Source organism: Ctenocephalides felis, unplaced genomic scaffold, assembly GCF_003426905.1.
Source record: "Ctenocephalides felis isolate EL2017-DRISC unplaced genomic scaffold, ASM342690v1 CF-g0.4_SCAFFOLD_01604, whole genome shotgun sequence".
Taxonomy (NCBI): Eukaryota; Metazoa; Arthropoda; class Insecta; order Siphonaptera; family Pulicidae; genus Ctenocephalides; species Ctenocephalides felis.
In genome coordinates this window covers 48,107,822-48,130,874 of record NW_020537758.1, presented here as the reverse complement: position 1 = coordinate 48,130,874, position 23,053 = coordinate 48,107,822, and the positions used below count along the sequence as shown (strand labels likewise).

The window sequence follows — 23,053 nt, the reverse complement described above, 5'->3', positions numbered from 1 at the left end:
CTGTTGAATTTATATCCTTAAAATTTTACAAAAATATCATATTAATTGGACATTTAAAACTTGTTAACAAAGTCGTAAAATTATGAAAAATGTAACAAATATTATACTTTTTTTCACTTGCTACATTTCAAAGCAACTTACAAGTTCATTTTTTCTAAATTCCTAATTAATTGGATATTTATTACCCTCAACGTCATAAATCTTATCCTAAATAAGAATAAAATTGTGACACGAGAGGGTAATCTAGCATCAGTAGTATTTTTACAACGTATTTCTCAAAAATGGGGCAATAAAAGTATGTACAACCCCTTAACTACCCTTATATTGACCTGTAATAAATACAAGATAATTATCAATGTGGGAAAAATGCCTTATGTTATTGCCTTGAAGAGTTTTTATGAGCATTAATTTTGCCGTTTGAAGGAAAATATCTCATTAGTCTATTTCAGCAATAAAAAATTTAAGCAAAAAAAATATAAATAGAAATGTAATAAGTATATACTTTAACTATCGATATATGTAGTTTCTATAATTTTTTTACTTATATATGTAATCTATAAGCCTATCAATAGTATCAATATATGTAATTTCTATAGTTTTATTACTAGTATATATCATTGTTCTAGATAATAATTCCAGAATAAACATTTATTTTTGTAGATTTATCGAAAAATTAATTTTTGTATGGTTTTTTACCACAGATTTTATATTATCAGGTTCAGGTGACTTTGGTGATGGTTCTGAAGAGGAAGAGGACGATCCATTGGAACTAGTGCATGTTAATGAAGATTTCTTTTATATGGCTCATGTTATGAGACTGGCTGCTATGCTCCATAGTATTGTTTCTTTAGCCATGTTGATTGCTTATTATCATCTCAAGGTAAAAATGACATATTTTATAAAAATGATATGTTCTGATAAATATTTATTTTTGCAGGTTCCACTTGCCATCTTTAAACGAGAAAAAGAAATTGCCCGTAGACTGGAATTCGAAGGATTGTATATTGCAGAACAACCTGAAGATGATGATATAAAATCGCATTGGGATAAGCTTGTTATATCTGCCAAGTTAGTATTTTATTAAATTTAAAAAATAGTTACATTATTTTCAAAATATTATATTTTAAAAATATCTTAATCTAGAATATATTATAAGATTTTAGGAATTGTTATGAATAATGCTTAAATATTTAGCTGTAATTAATATTGAATGTCATATAATTATATTTTTTTTAGATCTTTCCCAGTTAACTACTGGGACAAATTTGTAAAAAAGAAAGTTAGGCAGAAGTACAGTGAAACTTACGATTTTGATTCTATTTCCAATTTGTTGGGCATGGAGAAATCTTCCTTTTCTCAGCAGGAGAGTGAAGAAGGCGGTGGTCTCATATATTTGTAAGTATTGTCAAAAACTTCCAAGCACAATGAGTTTGTCTACAAAATTTTATGTCCAACTGATGTAAAGGATTTACCGATAAATGCAATGACTAAACTGTTTACTTGTTATATCAGAATACAATAAGTATTACTACATATATGCCAGAGGTTCGAAAATATTGTATCATGCTATCAAATAAATAAAATTTTAGGCGGTAATAGTATGGAATATATGTTTTAGAGACATTAGTACTTTTAAATTATGCTCGTAATTTTTAACTTTTCGTAGGGCAAGTTATAGTAATCGCAAAAAAATCGAAAATGAAAATTTTTATATATCTTTACGTTTCAAAACCTTCAAAAATCAAAAATGAAAATTTTTATATATCTTTACGTTTTAAAACCTTTCGAACATTGTGGCATACTTTAGAAAAAATGGATGTATGTGTGTGTATGCGTGTGCGGATACAAATTTTCGTCGACGATTTCGGGAACACTGATGAAGCGATTTAAATAATTCAAAAAACATTCGATTCGTATTGATAAGGAGACGCGCTGATTAGTTTTTGGGAAAGGCAGGTCTAGCCATTTCGAAAATACGAGGCAAAAAGTGCCAAAAATGGTAACTGGGTTTTTAAGAGAACGGAGCGTCCGATTTTAATAATTCAATAAACATTTTACTTGTATTGAAAAGATAAAGAATTGATCAAATTTTCATAAAGGCAGGTCTAGCGGTTTCGGATATCTAGTGAAAAAAGTAAAAAAAAATGCCATTTGGCGGTCAAAAATGATCATTAGACATATGCACATCAAATTATCAGATATTTTACAGAGATTTTAATAATAAGTATACATTTTGTTTACATTCCTATGGCTTCCGTACCAATGTTTATCCGTCAGACGGCGACGCGGCGCTTACGCGCTTTGACATTTCGTCTCTATGCAGTTAAAGCAGTACGATTGCTTTAAAAAAAGTTCAGAATTTCCAAAATATGTCAAAATAAAGAAAACAATTGTCACAATTTTTTGTCAAATTTATAGTTTCTCAAAATCTTTTTAATTTTATAGTTTCTCATAATCTTTTTAAAAAAATAATAATTTTTGGTACGGGAAGTTCCAGCAATTTGCCTTAAGGCACGATGCCATGCGCTTCACTAGTCATATTATATATTTTATTTTTTATTTCTGTTTATTAATGTCTTGTGGATGAAAATTTTAATTTAACATCAAACGTTATTATATTTTTATATTATATGATACAGTTTGTTCTTTGTTGTATATCGTAAATAATTATGACAGTGATAAATTTGACAAAAACAAAATTACTTTTTGTTTGCTGATGTAGTTCGTATAGCTTAGATTGTGAATAATAATATTGATTATTATTATTTATTACTATCACAAATGGTTTAATATTTCGATCTTGCAACAATGATATCAGTTTTTACTTAAAAATGTAGACAAAAATATGTTTTCAAGTAAAAATAAAAATTCCTAATTAATTTTAAATGTGAATATCTTGATTTTATGTAATAATTTTCCCTAATTCTGATTTCTCATTTAATGATCATCTACTTCAATTTCCTCAGCATTTGGAACATCGACTGGCGTTACCAAGTTTGGCAAGCCGGCGTCACCATCACGGACAATTCTTTCCTGTACTCATTGTGGTACTTCACATTCTCAATTCTTGGCAACTTCAATAACTTCTTTTTTGCGGCACATTTATTGGACGTTGCCGTCGGTTTCAAGACGCTCCGTACCATTTTGCAATCAGTAACGCACAACGGGAAACAGGTAATTGAATGAAAGGATCTATTATATTTTTATTCGAAATTTTGGTAATATGTGGTTGCTACTCTGCGTGAAACTTACTTTTGGGAAACTAGCATTATTTATATGTGCAAAGCAAAATATTTCTAAACTCACAAAATGATAGTTACAAATTGGTTCGAATATTTATGGAATGGTTTAAAATTTTGTCTAAGAGCAGATTACAATAAAAGTTTATTATTTTGCAACTATTTGATTACTAACTAGATAACCCGATAGACGTTGTCCTGTACCCATGTCTACAATTTTTTAATATAATATACAAATATCTTTATGCCAAAATGCATATACATTTATAATATGAGCGATGTTAAATTAAACTGATTAAATAAAATGATGAGTCTCAATTCCCACACTATATTGGAAACTGAAGTGTTTTAAACGATATAACATAACCACAACCATAACATAACACTGGTACTTCATGTTGGATTAAATTAAATTAATTTTTTATTATTTATGATATCCAAAATTGCATCTTAAACTTCTCCTAATCGATATCGTGATGGATGAATTGTATGTATTCATCTTTACTTTCCCATTTGTTGTTATAAAGTGAAATTTTTACGAATTTTAAAAAAATTGTGGATAGATTAGTAAAAGATGCAAAGTAATTATATATTGAAAAAAAAACTATATTGAAAATTTAATATCCGAATCTTGTGTTGGCGCCCCCTAAGGCGTGCGCTCGTATTTTTCGCATGCAGCGCATTAAATGTAGGGCCGGCCTTGATTAATACTTAATTTCATATTTTAAGTGAATTATCCTGTTCATATGTGTATCATTCAATCTGCCATACATACACTGTATTTTATATTAAATTTCTGGCACATCTCAGCTGCTTTTTGGCAATAATAATGTAGACATGACATTTTTTTAAATCATGAATTTATTATACATAATACATATTCTAATATTTTCTAGGTTCATAAGTGAATTGAAATTTTTGGCAGATGATAGTTTTCATTTGTTTTCAATGCAAACAATGGCATGTCGTTTTTTGCAACTTTTTCCATTTATTTCTGCAATATTGCACATTCATCCCAGTACTTTATAATCACATACATAATAGAAAATTTCCTTAACAAACTTCCGAAAAATTTATCAAAATCCGAAGTATACAGTGAGTGCTTGTAATTTAATATGATAGCAACAAAGCTCAAATTGATTCTAAGTTTTAGTTAGATAACGTTTGTATGTGAAAAAGACAAGGGCTGTTTTTAGGGTTTTCCCGGCAATTATTCGATTTTATCTCGCCGTAAGAACCATCCTTGGACTTCAACAAACATTTTAAAAAAAGAATTGGCCAAATTGGACCAGGCGTTGTTACCAACACATTTTACGATTCATTTTTATATATAAGATTTTGCAATTGAATATTTATATTAAATCTAATTTATTTCTTTCAGCTCGTTTTGACCGTGATGTTGCTGACCATCATAGTATATATTTATACTGTAATTGCCTTCAACTTCTTCAGAAAGTTCTATGTACAGGAAGAAGACGAGGAAGTTGACAAAAAGTGTCATGACATGATGACGGTAATAATAATATTATATATTAGTAATTTAAACAAAAATATATAGGAAATAATAAATATATATAATTTTCTATTATAATTTAACATAAACATGAGCATTTTATATAAAATCACACACCATTAGGCTTTTCAGAAAAGGGAGACAAAAAAGGACATAATATTCCCATAGCTATTCTATATCTCACCAATTTTATAACGTGTGAATCATGAAATAAATAATCAACTAAAAAAATAAATAGGTATCGTATTAATTTATGTATTTTTTATAATTTCCCAGTGTTTCGTGTTCCACTTGTATAAGGGTGTGAGAGCCGGTGGTGGTATCGGAGATGAAATCGAACCACCAGATGGTGACGATTACGAAGTGTACCGTATCATGTTCGATATTACATTTTTCTTCTTCGTCATTGTTATCTTGCTGGCTATCATTCAAGGTGAGAAATTAATATATCTATGATTATAAGGTCTTTGTTCTAAAAGCAATCATATGAAACATTCATTATAATATTTAAATTCAAATTAAATTCATCCATATGGTGGCTGCATGCGAATTAAAAGAGGAGCTGATCAATATCCATAACATTAAAATAGACTAACTTATGTTACTAAACTCTTAATTAAAATAACTAAATAATTTGCGTGATATTTTATATTAAAAGACCATCCAAGGTTTCTTAAAAGTTATTTACATACAAGTATTGGACCAAGGATGCTTCTTTGTGGTACTCCAGATTTAATAACCTTGCATAAAAAATTGAAGTTAAATAATTTTATTAATAAAATTGATTTCACATTGGTTATTTTTCATTATATATATATATATATATATATATATATAAAATTTAATATATAAATATATATATATATATATATATATATATATATATTGTGTTATTGGCCAGCTTCCAACTGAATTTTTTATACATGCTCTAATAATTTTAACGTTATTTTAATTAGTCGTGTTCTCATGTGTAAAAAACAAACTGTATTAGTTTCCACATCATAATTATTTTAAATGATTAGATTCTGTACATAAATTAACGGATGAGGCAAAATAATAATTATCTGATGATAGAAAATAATTGTCCACTAATTTGTATACAGGTTTTTAATTGCATATTAGTTATGTATGGCGCTTCCGATTTCTATAAAGAAAATTATAATACGCTTCATATTTATAATAATATATTTTATACAAATTTAATAAAAAATGTATCTCACAATAATTGAATAGGATATCATACAAGGATAAAATTTTTCTCCCAAAGAGTTGAGAAATCTATTTATTATTTAAAAATCTATGCATTTTTTTCAATGATCTAAAAATATTTATAGTAGCTGAAATGAGTAAGTGTGAAATTTTTATTTTCAAGACAATTGTTTATTTTCGGCTTTTCTTGCATCATTTCTTTTTTTATCGTTTATTTTTCAATGGCCTGTCTTGAACTTATATATTATACAGTTAATCTGATTGCTGATAAATAAAATGGTAATTTAAAAATTTTTAATATAAATATATATGATATCTATTTTAGGTTTGATCATCGATGCTTTTGGTGAGCTTCGTGATCAGCTGGAAAGCGTCAAAGAAGATATGGAGAGTAATTGCTTCATTTGTGGTATAGGGAAGGATTACTTTGATAAGGTAAATATAATAAAAAAAGTCAAATATTTGTTAAACGATTTATTTCTATACATTATTGCAATTGCAATAAACACATATTTTCAAATTTATTTATACTTAAAATATTGTATTATATGACGCTAAGTCTAATCCTGCCCATTATGTCATTCATAACCCTGTCCATTATAAGTGTTTTGAATTTTATTTTAAAATTTACATAAATTTATTCAGTGATAGTTTTTTTTTAAATATTAATTTATAGTAAACAATGTAAAGATGATGTAAATAATACAAAATTTAATAGAATTCAATGCACACCCATCTCTTTGATATCAATATCAAACTAATGGCTATTTAATAGCAATCCAATGATATTAGGTGCAAGACTTTACTTTTCCCATTATTAAGTTATTTTAACTTTTTGCAACAATTTTAGAAAGGACTGTTTTCAGTTAAAAATATATTTGTTTAGGAATTATATATTTATATAAACATCGTGAATTAAAATAATAATTTATACTAATCATGGCGAGACAACCATAATATCGAAATATTTTTAACCTTAACGTTATTTAATAATGTTTGTGAAAAAGGCAAAAAAATTCAAATAAAAATATTGTGCGTGTATTTTTATAATTGTTAATGTATATATATATATATATATATATATATATATATCATCACAATAATTCAAAATATTAATCTATTTTTTGCTATGTAAATTATAATCAATCTCAATTTGAATATTTACAGAAATAGAATTTTTATTAATAAATGATAATAATATTTCGTATTTGTGTACTCGTTTCAATTTAAAAGTCTGGAAAATTTAAAACTAAATAAATAATTATGATAAAAAATATAAACATTATATTTCTGTTCATTTTTAGGTGCCGCATGGGTTCGACACGCACGTGCAGCAGGAACATAATCTTGCAAATTATATGTAAGTATTTTGAAAAAATCAATTAAATATTAATTTATTTGAACAAAATATTTTTATATCAAAATATAATACTAATCCTACTCAACTAAAATTGTATAATCTGATAAAATTTAAAATTGGCCTCTTATCACTTATTACATAAGTATTTACAATTTAAAATATAGTGAGAGCTAGTGTAAATTTTTTCTCATACAAAAATCTTATACCAACTATTTTTTATTAACTTCCCGTAGGGTAAGTTATAGTAATCGCAAGAAATCGAAAATAAATTTTTTTGCATATCTTTACATTTTAATTTTTTCTGGACATTTTGGTAAACCTTAGAAAAAAAGGATGTGTGTGGATACAATTTATCGCCACCATTTCGGGCGCACGGATCAACCGATTTGAATGATTCAAAAAACATTCGATTCCTATTAATGGGAAGACGTGCTGATTAGTTTTTGGTGAAGATAGGTCTCGCTGTTTTGAAGATATGGTGTAAAAAGTGCCAAAAACCGTAATTCAGTTTTTTAGATAACGGTGCGTTCAATTTGAATGATTCAAATAACATGTTGCTTGCATTGACAGAATGAAGATTAAATTTTTGAAAAGGCAGGTCTTGCGGTTTTGGAGATATAGAAGAAAAAAGTGAAAAAAATGGTAGTTGGCTTTCAAAAATGATTATAAGACTTATGTTCATCAATTTATCAGATATTTTAAAGAAATTTAAAAAATGAGTACTAATTTTGTTACAATTTTTTGGATTACGTATCAAGATTTTATATTTTTAAAGTTTACTTGTAAGGTTCAAACAAATACCAAAATTTTCAAAAAACATTTTTTTTTAATTTTCAAAGATATACATGGTTTTATACCTTAAATTTAAATTTATACTTCGAATTTTAAATATATTTTAAAAAGGTATATGGGCTCGCCCGTAGGTAAGCGGTTAAGAGCGACGGGACTTGTTTCAGAGGTCCCGGGTTCGATACCCACTTTGAGCAGCCTGTTGTCAGGCAGCAGTGACAACAATTTTCACTTGGAAATATAAATAGCAATATGTTTCCAAGTGAAAATAGCCCTCACCCGGCATTGTTGCACCATACTTGCCCTATTACAGAGATTGTAATAAAAATTTATCATACAGAGATGTGACAACTGTTTGGGTTGCCATCTGTAATAAAACAAACGTAGTTTGAAAGATATTAATCACAACAGCTCATAGAACCCATAAGTTCTGATCGCTGTTCAAATAAAATTAAAAAAAAGGTATATATTTCATATGCGTTATTCTAATCGTTTAAATTATATCCTCTGATTCATTCGATATCTCTTGCTAATGTAAACATTCTCAAGTGTATTCTATGCGATAAGATTGTCGCGGTGTAATATATGAGCGATAAAATATATAGTATTTATAATTAACTTTTTAAAATAATTGTTATTAATCATTGATCAATATTTATTGATCATTGATTTTTTCTCGAATAATTAATTCTAGTATGGAAAGTTCCAGCAGTTTGCCTTAAGGCACACAACTTTATAACGAATTTCATTAACTTATTGAACAATATTTGATTAATTTTATCATCTTTTCAGGTTCTTCCTGATGCATCTGATCAACAAACCAGACACCGAGTACACGGGTCAAGAGACCTTTGTCTGGAACATGTACCAACAAAGGTGCTGGGATTTCTTCCCAGTTGGTGACTGTTTCAGGAAACAATATGAAGACGAACTTGGCGGTTCTGCAAGTTAAGGTTTCTTATAAAACACCTCCAATTATGTGAGAGTAATTAGTTAACAAATTAAATTTAAATTTATATAAAATGAATTAATATTTGTGAGTGTGTGGTAAGTAAAGAAGATTTGGTTACTGGTTAATTCTTGGATAACTTGACTATTTATTTTTTTGATTAATTAGAGTCAAAACATCCAATTATTGACAATGATATGAATTGGTTTTATGAAGTAATAAAATAACAGAAATATTTGGAACAAATTAAATTATTTAGCGACAAGTCGATTGTTGTTATTTAAATATTACGTGTCATTACGACTAAATCACTATATACTAGTGATAATATAATCTGAAGGAGCTAAGTTTTATTTATTTAAGTGTAAATTATGTAATTTGTAAATATATTAATAATTTAAATTGCATAATGATTTAATTAGAGTTTTAATCAAACTCTATATTAGTTATTTATAAAAGACAACCCATGTTTGACTTTGAAACCGCCACTGTTTAATCGAGATATTGGAGGTTTTCAGTTTGTTATTATCGAACCTTGTAATTAAATATTTAATTATATGTATTCGCCAACGTTTCGAAAATATACTTGTATATATGCCTATAGGTTCAGTTTGTTTTAATTGATGTACGATGCGATAAAAATCTGTTTTTATAACTGTATATATTACAGGTAACAAAGATATTAATATTGAGAAAATATAGGTATAATAAATAAGGACAGATGATGTTTTATTGTTGAATTTTGTTGAAATTATATGTCTTTTGTATATCTAAATAATGAAGATGTTTTCGGTTGTAGACGTAAATAAGTACCTTGTGGTTTTTAGAAATAAACGCTTTTATTCATTGCTGGTGTAATATTTATATTGTTTCTTCTAAAAAGTAAAATACAAAAGTAATATTGTTTTCACATTTTTGTATACCTTGAAAATATTTATAAAATTGTAAGCCCTGAATCGAGTATGGATTGTCGGTCAAAGGTAAGACTTCTGGTAATTTTCCTAACTATTATTAAATTTATATTATATAAATTTTATTAGATAAGACATTGTGACATAGAACAGGTATTACGTTGCATTTTTAATTGTTAGAGCGTTATTTGCAATCGTTATTTCAAAATAATGGACATTTGTTCTTTGGAAGTGCATAGGAACAGTACGAGTTCACATCTAAGATAATTTTAAATATTATTAATTTAATAAATAAGTAAATTATTAATAAATAAATAAGTAAATTAATCTCAATAAATAAATAAACAATTTTAAGTAATAAATAAATTACTTGTATTTATTAATAAATAACTATATTAGACACCTTATATATGTTTTTGATGAAAATTCTTCAAAAAATAAGTACAATAGGAAAAAAACAAATAGTGTCAGTGATTACTTGTTTGTTGTACAATTTAACATATGTGTAAAATTGAAAAATAGTTTAATATATGGTGGAAATTGCAATAAAATTGTGATTTTAGTCAGAAAGCAATGATAATAGATTATATCTGTAAGTGCAATTATTATTTCATAATTTACTTATACAAAATAACAATGGATTGTGCTTGAAGATTGATTAATAATTAAGGTAAGATCTAAAAAGTTCATGCTTATATAATTATTTTGAAGCCTGATTTCTGCACGATTTTACAGAATTATTCACAAAATTAATGCTTATTTACGATATTAAGACAATATTTGAAATAATATTAAATACGTGTATTTCTTGCAAAAAGATAAAAAATGTTTGATGTGAAAATAGATCGGTGGAACTGTTATCCAAAAAAAAAATATTTGACAAAATTAGTAGACTTTTTAAAATATAAAATGAATATGAGGCATTTAAAAAATCAATATGGTAAAATTTCAGTAAACATATAGAAAGCCGTCTAGTAAAAATTAATCAAAATCAATAAAACTTTAATAAACATATAGAATGTCTAGTATTATATAAATTAATGTAGATAGGTAAATGCTCTAACGATGTTATATATAAAAAATTACAATGAAAGTTATGTCTAAAAAATGCGTATTTAAGACAATTCCTAGTGGATTAAAATTTTTATGTTCATATTTTGATTAATCAAATAAAAACTCAAATTTTATCCAGCATTATTGATTTTATATTCGTTTATTGTCTAATATTTGATTATTTTTATTTTTCAATTATGTTTATTATGATTCATAAATATATTATGATTTCATTATTTGTTTAAAATTAAGTTCAGTAAAAAAATCGCTTAGTACTTTTTCTTTTTATCCCGCCTAAGAGGTGAAAAAAATCAGATGACAAATCTTAGAAAAATAATAAAAAACATCGACGTTTTTTGTTGCAGAAATATTTATTGTGAATAACTAACTTGTTAACAAATCTTTTCTTAACGTTTATTGTTACTTTCTATGATATTTTTAAACATTTTTATACATTGCACATACATCACAAAACAAATTAATCATATATATATATACGAATCTGATAAAAATCTAATAACATGGTATAAATAATAATTTAATACCCTGAACACCTGAAGGTATGCAATGTAATACTAAAAACTGGTTATGTATCAATTAATGACTTGCTCATTTCAAGATCTAGATCCAATACAACCTAGATCAGTCAATCCAGATCAGTAACAAATTGGTTCATCAATATGATTAATGTGATCTCGACAGAGTAATAACATGAATTTAAAACTTATTTTAATAAGTTTTATAATGCATACGTGATACATGAAAGTGATTGAGAAATATATACATATACTCATTATATTGATGTAGATTTTAATTATCGTTATGTTCTCTGTGTTGTTGAAAACTTGTTCAGGAATTTTGGAAATATATATAGGGTAGACTTGGCCACAAAGGTCCAATTTGATTTTCAGTAATTACACTGCCTGATGAAGCCAAATAAATTACATCATAACACATATCAAATAGGCAAATATCAAAATATGTTCAGTAAAAATCGTAATTAATTCCTAATTAGTGAAACATGTTTGTGCTATTTTTCTAAAACTTGTCATATGAATTATTTCACTTCATAGACAGGATAAAAAGAAACAGTCAGGCCGCAAAGAGATCGACTGTTTTAGTTTTAATTTTAAAATGTTTTTACTAAATGTTTGCTACACTATTCAACCAATGCAAAATACTAATTTCTTGGGTACACACAATTACTTGGATCTAGTATTTTGTAAGAAATATTCATCAGCAAAATTAGATTAACTATTAATCATCTATTAATATAATTTGATTGAAAAAATGAATATATTAACTTCCCGTAGGGTAAGTGATTGTAATCGTCCAACAATCAAAATTGAAAATTTTTACATTTCTTTACGTTCCAAAGGTTTCTGAATATTTTGGCATACCTTAGAAAAAGTGGATTTATGTGTGTGTGTGTATGTGTGTGTGTATGAGTGTGTGTGGGCGGATACAAATTTTTGTCGACAATCAACCCATTTGAATAATTCAAAAACCATTCGATTCGTATTGATAATTAAACGTGCTGATTAGTTTTTGGCGAAGGCAGGTCCAGCCGTTCCGAAGATACGGGGCAAAAAGTGCCAAAAACGGTAACTCAGTTTTTAAGAGTACGGAGCGTCCGATTTTAATAATTCAGAGAACATTTTACTTGTATTGACAAGATTAATAACTAATTAAATTTTTGGGAGGAAGGTCCAAAAGGCAGGCAGGTTATTGACTCTCAATGAAAATACATTAAAAATATCATTTGGCGGTCAAAAACGTGCATTTGACATATATGTACATCAAATTATCAGATATTTTATATAGATTTTAATAATGTGTACAGATATTGTGTAAATTTTTTTGGGGTTCCGCACCAAGATTTTTAATTACGGTACGGGAAGTTTCAGTAATTTGCCTTAAGGCACGATGCCATGCACCCCACTAGCTTTGAATTTAGTTTACTTTTTTGAGGATACTGATTTTTAACTTGATTTCCACCCTTAATTTTTTGGTTTATAAGTAAATCCGTTTCTACACAAATTTTTATAAAATGTAAGATTGCAAATTGAATGTGCCTGGCCGTCGGTTTTCTAACAAAATAACGAAAAGCCACAATATTACGAGTACATTAAATAATAAATCATCAACGCGCAATATGAGATTCCTTGACACGTGCATCGACTTTTATTTCTTTATTAGAAAGATCTTCCTTTCTTATTCTCGAAATGTTCGGTAGCAATTTAACAATACAAATTTTGCCACATAATAGATTCCTGCTGAATAAGAATTGAAGAATTGAGTTTTTGGTTATCGCGTGTGTATTATAATAAAATATAATAAAACCGCCGACATCATATATCAAATTTGGTAGTTCTTTAGCCCTGCGAATGGATGGATGTTTCGGCGCATCCATGTTTTTATGTAAAATTTTAACGTATAATTTACAATGGGTTTCTTGAAAATGAAGCGATTCACGCCAGTGCTTCTCAACATAGGAAGAAATTCATACATACATCAAATGATCTTATAAAACAAAGCCAGCTTTGAAGCCAATTTCCAAAATATGAAATATTTTGTATTCACAAACTTTTTTTGATTTATTATTGTGTATTTTAGTTAGGATAAACAATTGTGTAATTCGGGCCAAAATATAAATTAAAAATTAAATTTTAATATTTAATAAGCATTAAACTTTTCAAATATTGTAATTGTAATAAATTCCATTAATTCTAAATATTAAGCGGAAAAGAATTGCATATATTTCACTCATAATTGATACTATTATTTAAACAGACTCGTAGTTTTTTATAATATTGTGAAATAGTTCTGCTCTACTCTTACCAGGTTACTTTATTTAATTAGCAAATAATTATATAAAAAACACGTTATGATTTGTATACATAATAAATTGTCGACTGCAGAGTAAAAGTATTCAATATTATTATTTTTAATAATCTAATATTACTTTCGTAATTGAAACAGCCTTAAGCGATGGGATAAACAGATGGTATCAATTCTTTTCTGTATAAAAATTGTATAGGTGATTTCGAGAACATGACCATTATAATATTATAATAATAAAGATTCTTCATTGTTATAATATTATACTATTATAATAAATTCAATGAATTTCAATTACTTTTTCCGAATATTTTAAACCAATCACCCGATAAAAATTCGAATCAACACAGTTGTGTAAAGCATTTGATACTAATAGTAAATTTAATTTAAATGATGTGAAAGATGATATAATTAAATTTATAAATCATTATATTGTACAATAATTATATTCAATTATATATTATTATTAAATATTGTTGTAAATAAAAGAAAAGGGCAAGTGGACTATAAAGAAAATTGATAACGAGGTCTTACAATACGACCTTGTGAAACCCCGCGCTACCATCAATATTTCGAGTGAATAAACTGAATTTTATTAATAAACTATTAATATCTTGATCTTTATTTTTAGGGTTAATTATAAATTATTTATATGAATTTTAAAGCTACAAGGTACAGTTTTAAAAAATTTCAAGTTTACTGGAACTGACTCTTGTTTGAAATGATAAAATGCACTAACTAATATTAATTTTAAACAATTTGATTAAATGTATTTGATATACATAAAACTTATTTTTTCTTTTAAAATAAAAAACTGTTTATAGAAATAATATTGATCTATAATATACATTTTATATATGAGTACAGATATATTGTATCTCAATTCATGTTACAAAGAATAAATCAATTGAAAGTGGCATTTTGCCTTAAAGAAAGTTGCACGAACTTCTCCAAATCTATTTTAATTGATTTTAATCAAACGAAATTGAGATTTAGATATTCAGATAAAGTTTTCAACTGTTTATTTCGAAAATAAAGTTTTCGCTTTCAATTAAATGAAAATATTGCGATTTCCAATTGAATTTTCTGAAACACTTTTAAATTTTCTGTAATTAAATTAATTATAGTGCACAAACACGTGTATTTACATGTCCTAAAATTTAGGGACCGATTCTGCCTCATAACAGAAAAATGTTATGGCATACATAATACATATTTTATGCATAATGCTACTGAATCATACTGAATACTGTCAAAATGTCATGTATTTACCGCGCATTCAGGCGTTTTATACATGTTATGGAGCTGAGTCAGATAGACCCTGCTATCTAAGATAATTTTTTTGACATTTGTGCGGCTTTCTAGCTGACAACGTGAGAAATACGCCTGACTGCACACTAACCACATAGCTTTTGTTATTATTTTGTATGGAAAGTTCTTCATAACATGACCTTGTCATAACATTTTTCTGTTATGCGGCAGAATCGGCACCTTAGTTTATTATTCCTAGTTTAAATCTTATGACATCACAAAAGCAACTTTTGACACATATTTTGACTATAATTTTTTTCAAACTTTGATGAGTTTTTAAAACTAAACTACTTGCCGTAGGGCTGTAAAGTTTTATTGTGTTTTTCAGGACCATGATATCTATAAAAATAAAGTTTTATCGCAAAAAATATTTTCAATATTTAGTTACAAAGAAACGGCTCGTCCAATCTTTTGTCCATAATTATTCTGCCCGACTCCCAAATAATATCTTTCAAATAAGTTTTGAATTTTAAAATCGATTTTGAATTTTTAGGCTAAAGCGTGGATGAAATATTTTCCACTTTATAATTTTTTTTTTTAATTTATTAACAGCAATCAGAACTTTACGTCCTATGAGCTGTTGGGCTGAAACTTCTCTTTACTTCGTATGTTTTAAATGGTAACCCAATGGTTAATCCATCCATATTTGATGATTTTGTTATTACAATTAATCTAATAAGGCTGATTTTTTATTGGTGCAGCAATGCCGGGTAAGGGCTATTTTCACTTGGAAACATATTGCTGTCTATATTTTCAAGTAAAAATTGTTGTCACTGCTGCCTGACAACAGGCTGCTCGAAGTGGGTATCGAACCCGGGACCTCTGATTCATGTCCCGTCGCTCTTAACCGCTTACCTACAAGCGAGTCCACTTTATAAATTTAATAATTTTTTCAAGAATAAACAACCATATACCATAAGGATAAATTGGTAATAACAAGCTCATATATTACATTTACCTGTTGATCAATCCTGATCTTTCTTCATACCTGAGCATACCTGTTTGATCCGAAGTTGTAGAAGCGTCTGATCAAATATAATTCGATAGGCGGAGTTGCAGATGTTCTTTGATGCAGACATCTCAATCCTTGATGGGCGTTACTTTGCGTTCGCTCTTCTATACACACATCAAACCGAATGCCGAGTCGAATACTACGTGTGTAATGTGTATTATGCCGACGATGTGAAATGACCCAAACAATTTAAAATAACCTCAAATTTGGACTCTCTCACAATCAGTATTATTATTTTAACTCGCACTCTGACGGAATAGATGCAATGATATCGGACTTTCAACGTTAATTCGATCAATTGCTACATTAGGCGGCTTTTGGAAATTAGGGTGTACGACTGGTGCTAGTAGTACTTTGATATAAATGCGATGGTAACTTTTGGAAAATGGGGATTTGGAAATACAAAAACACTTTTTGAAACTTGTTGTCAATTTTATGCTGATGTATCTATAATTATGAAAAAAATCATTGTAAATCGTTATATACGTTTCCGTAGAAACATTTAATTATCAGAGCTGCCTTTGGGAAAAGAACTTATTCAACAATCACTGGTTTCTGGTTCGATCAGCAATCAGTATTAGTATTAAATTTTCACCAGAGACTTCAAATCTCAAATGTGACATCAAGTGAAAATGGGCTTTCGGGACATTGAAGCTGAAAGAATTAAGTCCAAAATAATTTTAAAATATATTTAAATCAAAACGAGGAAGAATTATTACTTGTTGACTTCTGACAGTCATCTGTTAAGTAAATAAAACAATCACTGAACATCCTCATATATTAATAAATAGATAGTAATGCAAATAACATGAAATGATTTCTCCAAAAAATTATACATTTGGGGAATAAAATCATCACATTTAGAATTTGTAACTATATAAAGCATAATACCAAGCTTTATTGTTTAATTTGTGACTATTACTGTTAATTAGTAAATCGTTTCATAAAATTTTAGTTTCAATAGGTTCCAAAGATTTGCTGCTATTATAATTGATTTCAATTTCTTGCAACTATATTTGAAATAATTATTTAAAAATTGCTATTGATACATTTATTTATTTATTCATTCATAAGCAAAGCTTAATTAATAATAATAGATATTAGTTAATACTCTTGTTATTAGGTTGCATGAAATTTATTTACCATTATTTATATAATAAACTAATAGTAACTCTTCAGTAGATACAAGGAATTTAGTACTTTTAAATTCAGGATATCATAAAATTCTAAAGCCGATTCGTTTTGGTGGTAAAGTATTCATAATGTTAGGATCATTATTTCGGACAATTGCTACATTTTGAAAATTAGGACATATGCGGATTTTGAAAATTGGGGTATCCGAACATTGGCTATTAATTTGGAGATGAATGCTACACAGAACTTCAAATGATCAAACAGTTTAAATAAATTTAGAAATGTGTCGAATCACTGAATTATACAAGCTTAGGGTATATACTTCAGTACTGATGTGCAAAATATTTATGTATCGTAATATAAATCTAATCATATTATTTTGTATAGAGTGATCATTATTTTACTTCAGGTATAGATCCTAAATTTTAGTATTTGTTATTACTTGGTGATTAAAAACCTGAATATGGACTAAGAACTACATGATCTTAAACCCCAAGATTTTTTTTAACTTCCCGTAGGGTAAGTTATAGTAATCGCAAAAAAATCGAAAATGAAAATTTTTATATATCTTTACGTTTCAGAGGTTTCTGAACATTTTGGCATACCTTAGAAAAAATGGATGTATGTGTGTGTGTGTGTGTGTGTGTGTGTGTATGTATGTATGTATGTGTGTATGTATGTGCGGATACAAATTTTCGTCGACGATTTCGGGAACACGGATCAACCGATTTGAATAATTCAAAAAGCATTCGATTCGTATTGATAAGGAGACGTGCTGATTAGTTTTTGGCGAAGGCAGGTCTAGCCGTTCCGAAGATACGGGGCAAAAAGTGCCGAAAACGGTAACTCAGTTTTTAAGAGAACGGAGCGTTCGATTTTAATAGTTCAAAAAACATTTTACTTGCATTGACAAGGTGAAGAATTGATCAAATTTTCATGAAGGCAGGTCTAGCGGTTTCGGAGATCTAACGAAAAAAGTAAAAAAAAAATGCCATTTTGCGGTCAAAAATGATCATTAGACATATGCACATCAAATTATCAGATATTTTATAGAGATTTTAACAATAAGTATGAATTTTGTTTACATTCCTATGGGTTCCGTACCAATGTTTATCCGTTAGACAGGGACACGGCGCTTACGCGCTTTATATTTCTATGCAGTTGCGGCAGTACGATTGCTTTGAAAAAAAGTTCAGATCTTTCAAAATATGTCAAAATAAAAAAAACATTTTTTTAAAAAAAAAAAAAAAAAATTAAAAAATTTTTTTTTACAATTTTTTTTTTAAAAAAAAATTTTTTTCAAGAAAAAGTAATTCTTTGTCCAATTTATAGTTTTTCAAAAATCTTGTTTTTGCAAAGTAAAATTTTTTCAAAAATGTTAATCGTTTTTAAAAAAATAATAATTTTTGGTACGGGAAGTTCCAGCAATTTGCCTTAAGGCACGATGCCCTAATTGCCTTAAGACAGAATTCCACTTACAGCTAGTTATTTCTTTAAATTAAAGAAATTATGATCTACCGAGCTATTTTGTAAACTGAACAATTTAATGTATGTTAAAAAAAATTATTTAGAATACATTCCAGAGAGAAAGGAAAGAAGTCTATGGCTTGAGAATTTCCATAATCAAAACTATTTTGAGAAAAAATATATAATTTGTTCTCATAAATGTCAACGCTATGAATAAAACCTTATTATAGTTATTATTAAAATTATTGATATTACTATAATAAAAATTCAAGTTTATCAGACAAATTATGAGCCATGTCAGAAATTTGTTAATGAAAATATTATTTCCATAACCTTTATGTCGTCTGACATAATGTTATCTAATTTATTTTTATAGTTTTTCTGAAGCTTAGACATGTCGATCAAAGTTAACCATTTTAGTAACCAACGCTCATTTTCGAAAACACCTGCTCTAATGTTTCTTCCTGACACTTTTTTTTTCATTTCTAATCATAATAATCTGGTTATAACTTAACGAAATTTCCATAAGCATATAATCCTTTTATAATTTAAAATAAAATAAAAATTAGAGCCAATGAAATGGAAATTAAAGACTAGATTAGACTTGGCTTTATGTACATTTATTGTAATACAAATCTCATAGATCGCGGGTTTTGATTGTGAATAAATTGTAATTAATAATGAAAATTAGTTTAAAGAAGTGTTTTAAATTACATTGAATTTAATACCAAAATTTTGTTGGCTAGATATTTGAATGATTGAAGATGGTTAGATGCCTAAAGTTGGTTAGATACTTAAATAATCAAAATGGGGTTGTTTTGAAAATTGTAAAACCTGAATGAATTTGTCAATGTTTCAAATAGGTTTTCTGAGCTTCACAGACTTATATTTTTAATATCATAGTTTGAGAATACTACTTCTAAAAGTTCCAATTTTGATTCCTAGAATTAAATACATAAATGTATCTATTTCAACATTCAAAATTTTTTTTAAGAAAAATCCTTTGGTTATTAAGCAAATTATTAAAATATATTCAATTTCTATCATTAATGTCTGAAAGAACCGAGGGGTTTGATTTTATTCATTCTAATTAGTTGGTATATTAATAAAAATATTTAAAAAAATCAAGTAAAATTATAATTATATTTGTTTATAAATTAAATTACTAAAATAATTTATTTTTTATTATATAATAATTACATATAATGAATAATTCTATAATGTTATAGAATAGGGCGGGGCACAAAAGCCCAATTTCACTTTGAGCAATTATATTGTAAAAAGCAAAGCAATTATAACACAACAAATAACACTTATCAAACAAACAACTATCTGACTATGTTCAGTAAGAATCTGAACTAATTTCTCACCGAAAAATGTGTTCAGATGTGTGTTTTTCTGCTGTTTTTTTAAATTTTGTAAACTGGTCCATTTTACTCCATAGGCGGAGTAAAATGAAGCGTCCACAAGGCAAACAAGTCCAATGTTTATTCCTAGTTGTAAAAAGCTTTTACGAAATGATAGCTATATTATTCAACAAATGCAAATAATAAATTTTATGGATGCATTTTTTACAGAGATTACCTTTACTGGTATTTCGTCTAAAATATTCATCAGCAGAGTTGAAATAACTAATTATTCAATTCATCTCTTGTAAATTAGCTTTTTTAATTTTTATTTTAGTTTTAGCTATTAAAATTTTTAATTGAATCGTTCACAAAAATAAAATTACATATAATATAGGGTCACTAGTTATTATAAAACATCACTAGTTAATGTAAAATAATTTTTTCTGGTATATAATGAAGCCTTTATCAAATTTTGAAAATTTAATATTAGTTCCAGTTATTTCAGAATTAATTAATATGAATAATGAATTTTGTGATTTTCAAACAGCATTATCAAAATTAAATAAAAATATATTGTACATAATGCAAATATTCAAGAAGTTATATCATTAATGGCAGTAGTGACAACGATTTTCACTTGGAAAATAAAGATAGCAATATGTGTCCAAGTGAAAATAGCCCTCACCCGGCATGGCTGCACCAATAAAAAGTCAGCCCTATTAATTCAATTCTGATAATAACATCATCAAATATGGATGGATTAACCATTGGGTTACCATCTAAAAATACGAATTAAGGAGAAGTTTCAGCCCAACATCTCATAGGGCGTAAGGTTCTGATTGCTGTTAAGAAATTGAAAAAAAAATCAAGTAATTTCAATTTCAATAGAACTTCACACATTTCTATCCTACAGGTACACACCTTAAATCATTTTTTCAAAAACTCTATTCGAAGACGACAGATTTGATTTTTAAAATTGCCGCTGCCGCATGACGCACCAGATGCGTCGGCGTTAATGTCCGCATTTATCATACATGTTTATGTGTACAGTAATAAACTTATAATTCGATGAAATATATTACATGTATAGAAAAACACTTCCTGTGGGATTGTCTTACATTCAACACTACAGGCGTATACATTACAGAATCTAATTCCGGCTTCAGAAATGTCGTTTAATGTCACCTTGTCGGAATGGAAATGTGGCGTTCCAAGTCAGAGTCATTAGCGTAAATATATATAATCAGTTCTTGTCATCGACGGGACGACGAAAATGATAAATCACGGAACATATTAAGAATGGAATTGCATCGAGTTCACAGGAATTTTGTAAATTAAAATTCTAAGTAACTGCTACCTGAATTTGAGCTAGACTAATTATGCATTGCATGAATTACTATTCAATATTTGTTCCAAAGTTTATCTATTCAATTATTATTACTATTATTCTGCATTTTAAAAATGATTTATACTAATTAAGGAGTGCATTAATGATATATTTGATATATTGAATGATATATTTCTTATATCTAAAAGTTCACTGTAGTCAATTCAACTACCCTTACCAATAAATATATAAGATGCTACTAATAAAAAGTGAACTAGTGGGGTATGACATCGTGCCTTGAGGCAAATTGCTGAAACTTCCCGTACCGTAATGAAATATTCGAAGAATATTAAATGTTTTCAAATAGCTTATTATAACTACTGTAACTTTATGTTTACAGAAAAGTAAATAAACAAAAACTGTATCGAATTTAAAATACAGAACATTGTCTAATATTTATAAGAATTATATAAACTGTATTGCAAAGTTAGAATTATTTATTTGAAGTATATAAGTGAGCTTTAGAACTTAAGCTGGAATTAAAATTAAAACCCAAATTATTGTCGATATTCAAAAAAAATAATTTTTTTTTGAAAATTAAGAAAAAAATTGAATAAAAATTTCTTTTTCCAAAGCAATCGTTTCGTCAACATAAGTAGAAAGTTTTTTGAATCATTCAAATCGGATGCGTAGTTCTCTCAAAAACAGCAAAAACAGCACATTTACCTCGGTATCTCCGAAACGGCTAGACCTGCTTAAGCCTAAAGCTAATCACCACTTCTTCCCTTCATTATTAATTGAATGTTTTCTTGATAATTGAAATCGGATGCTTTGTTATCTCAAAAACTATGGGTAAGTAGCTTAAATTACGAAGAAACGATCTAGATAATCTATACCAAAAACGAAACTCGATTCTCAACTGATACACTTCGGTTATTGAATTTTCAAAATCGATTTAGGAACTCTTAAAGATTTCTCACATTGTTTTGCTAATTTGAAAAAATGTCTCTACCGATTTTAAATAAAAGTTTTCAGCAAGTTTTATCAAAAGGCTTTTAAATTTTTGGAATCCTTGCAGTAGTTCTCGAGGAAACGTCGATAAAGGATAGTATTTTGTTTCACAAATTCACAAAAAAATGTATTATTAATCAGTTTTTTGTATCAAACGATTCAGGATAACTCAAAATGACGAGACAATATGAAATTAGCAAGTGGTATTTTTGGAAGAATAAGTTTCCTTTTGTATCAATAAATCTAGTATGATTAAAATTACAAAATGAATTTTATAAATATTAAAGCTCAAACTGAAATATTACACCGCTTATTTTGAAAATAAAAAATAATGTTTTGATCAGTTCTTGGCAGAATTCATTTGGTACAAGTACTTTTCTAGTTTTTACGTGGTCATATGAACCAGCTGTTCTTTGGCAAAAGTGAAAATCATTTTGTGGCGGCTCGTCTAACGTTCTTAAATGGTCCAGATGCTAAATTTAGGATGTCATTAATTGCAACTCTTGAAACACTTGACATTTTCATTTGCAAAATAAAATAAATTGAACATGCCGCAAATTAATTTCAATCTTCGCATT

At 27.5% G+C, this 23,053-nt stretch overlaps 1 protein-coding gene across 1 annotated transcript in view; it reads left to right on the top strand.

The window, feature by feature from the left end:
• The window catches only part of LOC113373174 (ryanodine receptor-like), a gene marked incomplete in the record, with an annotated part of 65,842 nt that extends 56,525 nt beyond the window's left edge, over positions 1 to 9,317 (top strand). The window contains 9 exon segments of the mRNA XM_026613493.1: positions 717 to 880; positions 938 to 1,068; positions 1,237 to 1,395; positions 2,967 to 3,174; positions 4,621 to 4,752; positions 5,029 to 5,185; positions 6,287 to 6,396; positions 7,266 to 7,321; positions 8,903 to 9,317. Coding sequence (XP_026469278.1) covers positions 717 to 880; positions 938 to 1,068; positions 1,237 to 1,395; positions 2,967 to 3,174; positions 4,621 to 4,752; positions 5,029 to 5,185; positions 6,287 to 6,396; positions 7,266 to 7,321; positions 8,903 to 9,062 — 1,277 coding nt within the window.
• Between the last annotated feature and the right edge of the window lie 13,736 nt (positions 9,318 to 23,053).